The sequence below is a fragment of the Ammospiza nelsoni genome, chromosome 6 (assembly GCF_027579445.1).
Source record: "Ammospiza nelsoni isolate bAmmNel1 chromosome 6, bAmmNel1.pri, whole genome shotgun sequence".
Lineage (NCBI taxonomy): Eukaryota > Metazoa > Chordata > Aves > Passeriformes > Passerellidae > Ammospiza > Ammospiza nelsoni.
Genome location: NC_080638.1, coordinates 16,110,886 through 16,119,408, shown reverse-complemented (window position 1 = coordinate 16,119,408; position 8,523 = coordinate 16,110,886). Strand labels below are relative to the sequence as shown.

Here is an 8,523-nt window from a genome sequence, read left to right as displayed (position 1 = left end):
CATGGCCATGCAGGATTAGCATACCTTAAAAATATAGGGCTGCATTATTTTTATTTATATAACAGATGGATATTTTAAAAGGTCGTGCATTTTTTAATGAATGCAGCATCACGCCAGTGTTGACAGAAGATTTGGAAGTGTTACAATATGACCAAATCTAAAGCCTAAAAATGATACCTTCCCTTCCCCTTGTGCTCCAGACTTGGAGCCAACAAAAAAATGTGCAAATGCTGTAAATTTCCTTACAGAGATCAGCTTAAATACAGCATTTACAGGGCACTAGGTTATATCAACTTCCATTTCATGTCAATTACTGGTAATTAAAAGACTCTCATTATTACAGTTACCTGGAGGCCCCAGGTAACTGTAGCCTTTAGCCTTATGACACATGAATAGGATAAGAGAGAAAGTTATGTTACCTCCAGTAATGCTGCACAAGAGCTGCACTCAAGCCCACTGCCATCAGTAACCACAGGACAAGTCAGTTTTCCTTCATTGTCAAGGGATGGACTTTTTCCCCACCTCTAATGCTGAAAATCCCAAGAGGCTCCCTTAGGTACTGACTCCCACTTTGCCCTGTGTAACAAATTCATGATATTTGGGCTTGCCAGTCCCATCTGAAGAAAAAACACCTCCTAAATGTTTTCAGTCAAAACATGATCCCTCATCTCCTTTCTGCTCCTTTTCCAGAGCAGAAATTAAAAGGATGAGAGTCAGGATCTAAGATATTGGTATTTCAACTAAATACTTGAAAATAAGAAGTTGCCATAAAACCATTTTTAACATTTTAGGGATTTTAATCAAACATGGTGGGGTTTTTTGTTGTTGTTTTTGAGTTGTTGGGGTTTTTTTTTTTTTCATTCAAAGTTGTCTCAAGTAGATACAATAAACATTTATTTATATTTCCTAGATAGATTTCATTAAATTCTGGGAATCACATTACCTTTAATATCTTGGAAGCCAAAAGCTTAGAAGGCAAGACCAGAAATCACCTGCAGATCTCAAGCCAATATCTACACAATGAAAAGGTTACAAAACAAAACAAAAAAAAATTAAATTCACTCACCTTATGGATTTTTTCCAGCTAATGGAAGACACTGCCATGGAAATAAACACATGACATCTTTGCAAATTCAGCTGTGCTTTTCCATCTTGAAGATTCGGCTGATGATGATGTCCTTCTGCAGCTCTAGAGATACAGGGATAATTTTATAGCTGTTACACAAAGTAAGTATTCTTGGAAACATGCAGGAATCACCAAACAGGACAAAGGACACTCAATTCAGCTTCATGCAAACCAAATATTACCATTAATATTGGTTGTCAGATAAGATATGCCATAATCACTATCAGAGTAGCTGATTTTTGAGCCTGTTGAGGTATCGTTAACCATTAAAGATAAATTTAATTCCAACTAATTTTAATAGTCCAAAAGCAAATTACCTAACCATATTTTACCATCTGGGTTCTCTCCACAGTGAAAAGGAAAGATGGCACATCTGGAGGATAAATCACCATATCAATCTTGGACACTTATTTAGGATGGGTTGAGTCACTCTCTGGATGCAGCTCTCTTTGGTAATGGATGGAGCCTGGGCACCTGAGCTAATTCAGATATCTGTGTTACAAACAGCTGATGTGAAGTGACATGATCAAAGCCTTGGTCAGAAGTCCATGCAGAAAGCAGATCTGAGGGGATGGCAGTCTGTCAGGTGCTATTTCTGAAGAGGTTAGATGTCTTCATCACACTAAGAGGGGATTTTTCCAAAAAATCACCATCTGCATAGCAGCTGTTACCTCGTTTTAATTATTCATAGCTAGCCACTTGTAGAGGGGAGGGAGATGGTGGTGTGGGCAGAGATAAGAGTGAAGGCAAAATTTTTTGAATTATTTTGGTCTGACTTCGTGGGCTGCATACTTGAGAGCTATCTGAGGGGGTGTAAGTTATTTAACTTGTGACTAATAGTTCACATAAAACTGCAGCCCAGCAGATGCCAATATCTCAGATTAATTTACCAAACCACCAGGCAGCCCTATCACTAATTAGAGGAAGCATTACTCAAGAGTCCTGAGTCCAGATCATGTCCTAATAACCCCAGAGAGTGAGCATTTAGAAAACACAATTGATATCATTATATTTCTTCTTAAAGATCTTTCTCAAGGGCCAACCTCCATGATATTCAAGAGTCCAGCTGCCAAATCTCATCTTTTCCCGTGAATCAAGGCTGGGTAAGCTTGCTCGAGGTAATACAAAAAAAAAAAAAAAGCTTTTTAAATGAGATGAAAATGGGCAATCATCACTGTAACAACAAACCAATGTTTCCATACTCAAATACGAAAGTTTTTATTCAAAGATGGAAACCCCCTAGCATTAGGAAGGTTTTAATTCCTAGATTTAATGAACACAAGCCTGTGATGATTCCCTCCCAACACTGGGAATCAGTTTTGTGAAGAAACTCCATGCATGCAAACACATGTGAGAAGACCAGGGGTTACTGGGGTGGAATAAAGTTCTGAGACTTTCAAAGAAATGTTAAGAAGCAAGTAAGTTTCAAGCAAAGGATTTAATTAAAAGAAAATAAAATTGGTTTAGGACTCAGTCATAGTTACAGCCCAAGTACCTCCAGCATGGAAGGGTCAAATGAAACTCCCATGGAAGCTCCTTTGGCTTCCAAAGATGTAGAAGTACAGATAGAGTACATCTCTTTCCAGCTGAGCTGCTTTGTGCAACTGCACAAGGTAAGGGCCTGGGTGGCTTTGAACAACTCCAGATAGGCTGAGGATGTGTGAAGGAATTTAACACAGGGGCAGGATTAAAGTGACTTCCCCTGCCACGTCAGAGGCAGTTTGAATCTTTTCCCTTGTTTCTCCCAGCATAAGCCTAAAGTTTGCAAAAGCAGAAGTAGGGACCTAGCACAATATTAATAATTTTACTGCTGAAGTAGCAGCAGCAGCAGCGGTGTTTGATTATGGTTACCAGACACACTACTGCCAGCTTTCTGCTCTCTGCCTGCATTAACTTTTCTCTTCAACCAACAGCAGAAAGTTTGGATCTCAAATGCTTCTCAGAGCTACTGCCTTGAGCTGATAAAACAATCAGCTCTCTGCTCAAGTGGCAAGAGGAGGGACCACACTGCAGCAGAGGGAAAAGTGTTGGTTGGCCTAATTCCTGCTCTAGTTCTGTCCCTCGTGGTGGTGAAATTTCGAACTTCACACAACTATCATCTCAGCTGAGAGCAAAAGAAGTGTCTCTTAATTCCAGCCCTCTAGGATGGCATCTGCCAGCTGGTAAACTAAGGAAGTTTGAACTTCTCCTTTGAAAATGCCAAAGCATGAATTTTAAGCACGTGGTGTCAAGGATTTAACTCTGCTCAATGCCTTATAAACAGTGTTTGTTCCCTCTGGATTTCCAAAGATGGACTTCTCCCAAATTCTGTCCCTTCCTGTAATTTAGAAGACAGCTTTGAAAAAGGAACATCATCTGCAAAGAGATCAGGGACTGCACAAACAGCAGGTAGAGCTTAAAGACACATTTGGCCCTACGTACAGAAGGATGACCATCACTACACAACAATTACTCAAAACACAGTCCACACACATTGCAGTCAAACTGAAGGTAAATTCAGAAAAGATATGGAAAGGATATGTGCAGAAATTCCTGTTCTTTTCCCCCTGTTTTTCCAGAACAATCTGACAGTGTCAGAGTTGTGTTGTTACAGTTTGATGAACAGGCGTTCTCCAATTTTTGTTTTGAACAAAATTACAGAGATGAATTTTGCATTTCTGAGGCTGAAAGTGAACTGTGATGAAATCAGGAAAATATATAGATTTTTTTAAATCCATGAGCAAGTCGTCTCCTTGATGTACTACTTGTGATGTCAGTAAACCCTAAAATTACCCATGCACACCACTGAATAAGAAAATTAGTAAGTAGAGTGTGTTTCATCACATGGCAGTAAGCTGCTCTAGCAATGATAGCAAAATTAATTGTAACAAAATAAGACTTCCTGTTTTTTATTAGTTATTGTAAGAATGAAATGTACAGTATACAAAATTAATATCAAAAATGTTCACATGATTGATTTTAACAACGCATTTTTCTTTGGATTTACTGCAGACAAGCAGCTTCCAAAGAGAGGTGCTGAGATCTATTTACTCAAAGATCTCAAGTGTATCACTGCATGCTATCTACAATTTCAATCTACAAAACAACAGTTACTGAATTTTTGCTTAATCTCAATGGCATTTGTTAAAGAAGAAGAGAATAGTAACATGAGCTTAGAGAAGAAAAAAATCAGTTCATTACAAAAAATTTAGTTTTTCAAGTTCATAAAAAATTGCTTTTGAAATTTCAAACCTTACAATTGTACATTTTGAATTTCAAGCACTTACCATAAGAAGTTACATCTACTATACAGGTGACAAAGCTTTTCAATTTTGTTTTTCTTTGAGGCAGTTACATATAATCCTCATTTTCTTTTTCCTAATGAACTTTCACATCTTTAAAATTAGTGTTAAACAATGTTCATTCTAAAGAGACAATTTAAGTATGGTTTCATTTCATAAGATGAAAGTTTTCATTTAAGTTATACCTATAAAAAGGAATATAAAAAGGTTTTCACTTTTTAAATCTGTGTATTTCCAGTTTATGTCATATTGTTTAGCAGAAAGATAAAGTGACTAATGGCTAATCTAGATAGCCTAAAGACAGCAGATCTGTTCCATGAACACATGCTTGCCATAATGCTTTTCACTACAATATAAAATACATTAGAAAAACTGAAATGATTCACAGGGAGTGTTACATACAGTTATCAGTATGAATAACGTTTCCCTGACTAAAAAAAATAAATCCTACATTGAATTTCTTATACATGCTCTACTTAGCAACAGGAATATGATTTAAACTGAAAATTCTTCTCATGTTGTCCAAAGAATTTTTCTTAAAAGACACTCAACATATTTGCATAATTACAATGCTTTCAAAGCAGTGACCTGCTGCCAGGTAAGTCAGGCAATGATGTAAAACTAGAATGGGGGCTTGACAAAGGGTGGATCAGCCTTCCAGAACAAAACATATGGTGCTCTTGCTCTTTAGATGTCACTAATGTAAATCACCTTTTATGTTGGCACATATCACAAGAACCCTTAAAACAATCCCTGTGACTGAAAATGAAGACAAATCATAATACAAATGATGCAAAGGCACTTTTCAGAAATTTAGGAGAGTCCAAATGTATTTGTGGTCTTTAGCAGTAAACTGGCGACATTAAGGGGATTGGCTATTGTGTTTTTAATAGATAAACTACCATAAAATTACGCTGTGAGCAGCGGGGCTTGCTGCTTTCTTTCTCTACTTTTAAGACCACTGGCAAGAGCAGTCAGTGGGCTCTTGGATGGAGTAGCTGACCCAGGTGGAGTTGCTGGTGCAGTACAGCTGCACAGTCCTCCTCTGCAGCCCCAGCTCCCTGCAGCACTTGCAGAACCGGGCGTAGGTGTTGATGTTGTAGTTGTAAATGCTGGCAGAGGGGCACTTCCCATCACACGAAACGATGTTCACCTGGCAACACACAGGCAGTAATTAACAAATGGGAGCAGGCAGGAGAGTTGGGGGTTCTCAAGGAACTCTGAGGACAACAGGCACCCAAATCCAATAGCAAAGCAGTGAGAAACGTGGATGTATTTCTTCTACCCCCTTATGAAATCCCATTACATCTGGAATTACCTCTGACGTGCACTGCCCAGACAGGTTTCAATGTCAGTATTACTGATGTTAATGATGAGTTTTCTGTCAATTTCAGTAACAGATTTGCACTATTTTAACAAACAAGCAATTTCAGGTTTGAATTTTAAAGTATTCGTAACAACCTTGGCTTGAACACAGCACCAAATGTTCTTTCCACAGCTCCCTGCAGTATTCATTTCAGAGATACACTGATGCAATGTTGCTATACTGGGTATCAGCAAGGAGGAATAAAAGAACCAATCCTTTGGAAAGCCGAGGGGAATTACTGCTAACGACACCAAATGTGTAATGTAGACTGTAAGACAAATAGGCTTAAGAATCTGATAATTTTTTTCAAATTTAATAGTCAGGATTTGTGTTTCTGTTCAATGAAACACTGAGAGTAAATTTCCTGGCTGCTCAACAGCTTACTCTACTAAATGTACTCTTGGAGTCATTTTAGAGGCTACAGCTGTTTCCCTACTCTCTTTTATTACAGCTTTTCCAGGCGCTCTTGCACATCTCACACGAGACGTTTGTCTGCACCCTTGCTGCTGCTCTCAGTCAGTCTCACTGCTCAGCAGGACATGGTCGGTGTCCTCCAACACTAAATCCTTTGATAGACACACAGATAGTGCCTCATTCTTCCTTCACATTTCACAGTGTACTCACGCTGCTTCCTAAAAAAAACTTTCAGGAGCCAGGATTCCTTTCTTCATGAAGTTGGCATTCAAACACCGACCCTGGGCAGATGGAAAATTACACACATCTGCAGTTGTTTTAGCTGTAGAGTATCAGGGCAAGGTTCAGTTTTAATAGTTAATTTGCATAGAGCAACTGCAGTATGGGGTGAAATAAGACTAAATTGGCATGCACCTAAATGCACACACAATAAAAGAAGCAGCCTCCTTTTTTATTATTGAGAAGATGACTGCTGAGAATGTAGGGAAGCATTAAAACAGCTCTGTGAAACACTGAAACCTCTGCCTCTGCAACAGAGATGGAGACAGTGGTCTTGTGGAACCTGAGTTCCCTTTCCTCCTTTTTTTAACTGCTCAAAATTTTTCTCTTCTATAGAAAGAAGTCACAATGGCTTTCTACTTACTGGTGTGTTACTCCTGCAGTCGTTCTTGCGGATGGTCATCCTAACAGTCACCTTCTTACAGAATTTACCATCTTCCTTACCTGCAAAATGGGCATAGATTTAAAAATATCAGCTCAAATGTCTAACATTTCAGAGACAAGAACACTCCTGACCATTTAATGGATTCAAGAGACACAAAGAAGAAAATATCCAGTACATCACTGCGTACACAACTTTGGTGAAGTAATATTAGCTGCACATTGAATCACTTTTAAGATTATTTCACTCATTAAAGTATCTCTTTTTATTTTTAATAACAACTATAAAAGGTTTATTCTTCGCTCAGAAGCCTTTTATGAGTAAGTCTACTGTTTCCAAAAATTTTTATAAAATTGATTAAACTCTCTGTGAGAAGACTTGGTAATTATTCTAACACTTTAATGATAACAAATGGTATCATTATTAAAAGATACATTTCTTAATAAATTAAAGTGTATTTTCTGTGAAATAAATACAGCAAACTTTAATAGCAGCATTTGCATTCCAGTGGTGTAAATAAAATTTAAAATAAACACAAAACAGAACCTGAAGAAGAACAGGGCTTCGGGGAGGTTTACATTTCTGCATGTTTTCATTAAATCAAAGAACACCAGTGAATAAATGAAACTTTTATTTTCATTTTCATTAACATTTCCACGGGTTTTTTTTACAAGGCACATGGATCAAATAAAAGAGATCACAAGAAATCATGAAATTAAATGAGGAGTTCAATTTAATTAAACAAGGGAATGCCAAACATTGGAAGCAAAAGAAAGATGTTTGGTGTAAAGCTCAGTTTCAAGAGAACAGGAAGAGCAGTATCTTCTGAGGATGATTCCCTCTGTGCTGATAAATCCCATCAGGCTGCAGATCTGTAAGAGAACCAACAGCCCATTCCTTTAGAAGCGTTTCCACTGTTTCACACCAGGTTTTACACACCATGATGCAGTCCCCAATGACTCCCCCCTTACAGAACTGCATTTTCTTTGAGCCAAGAAATCCAAAGATGTTGACAAAAGGGAAATACTGCTAGCTCCAGAAAAGCAAGGGCAATAAAGGATTCACTGCTTTGAACAGTACCCAATATTGAACTGTGACACAATTTAATTACACCTTGATGCACAATGTCCAGTTCTGTGCTCTAATCCCTGTCAAATGAGTAATACTGCTTCTTAGAGAAACAGATTTTAAATGTTGTCTATTTGGGGGTTTTTATTGAGATTTTTTTTTGTTGTTTGGGGGTTTTCTTGCCTTTTTTCAAAATTATATAAGCCTGATATTCTTCCTAGACATAGCAGAGTTTTCTACAACACGACAGAAAGGAGAACAATAAATCTTCTTGGAAACAAATAAAAACCTACAGACAAATGTCTGGCTACTGCTTGACTGTCACTGAATTATGTTTGCTTAGGGAAAAAGTAAATTGAGAAATGAAGGAAAAAATAAATTGATTTTAAAAAAACCCCAACTCACCGTTATTTCGTGTTTTTCACAGTTCTTTTCATGGTTCTTTCTTCTTTTACATTATACATGGTGTGTAGGGTGGAGAATTCAGTGCAGCTGTGACTATGACTTCATCCAGGCTATGGTGAAAGTACATTGTATCTCATACAAAATAAATATAAATTGTATTTCCATGCATGCATTCTAATATCCATTGCCTTTTAATGAGATT

The 8,523-nt window shown here is 37.7% G+C and overlaps 1 protein-coding gene across 1 annotated transcript in view; it reads right to left on the bottom strand.

Moving 5' to 3' along the window:
- Positions 1 to 5,359: 5,359 nt before the first annotated feature.
- OTOG (otogelin) overlaps positions 5,360 to 8,523 on the bottom strand; it is a 92,418-nt gene continuing 89,254 nt past the window's right edge. Inside the window, exons 55-56 of the mRNA XM_059474156.1 lie at positions 6,831 to 6,910; positions 5,360 to 5,560 (exon numbers count right to left, since the gene is read on the bottom strand). Coding sequence (XP_059330139.1) covers positions 5,360 to 5,560; positions 6,831 to 6,910 — 281 coding nt within the window. The remainder of the gene's footprint in view (positions 5,561 to 6,830; positions 6,911 to 8,523) is intronic.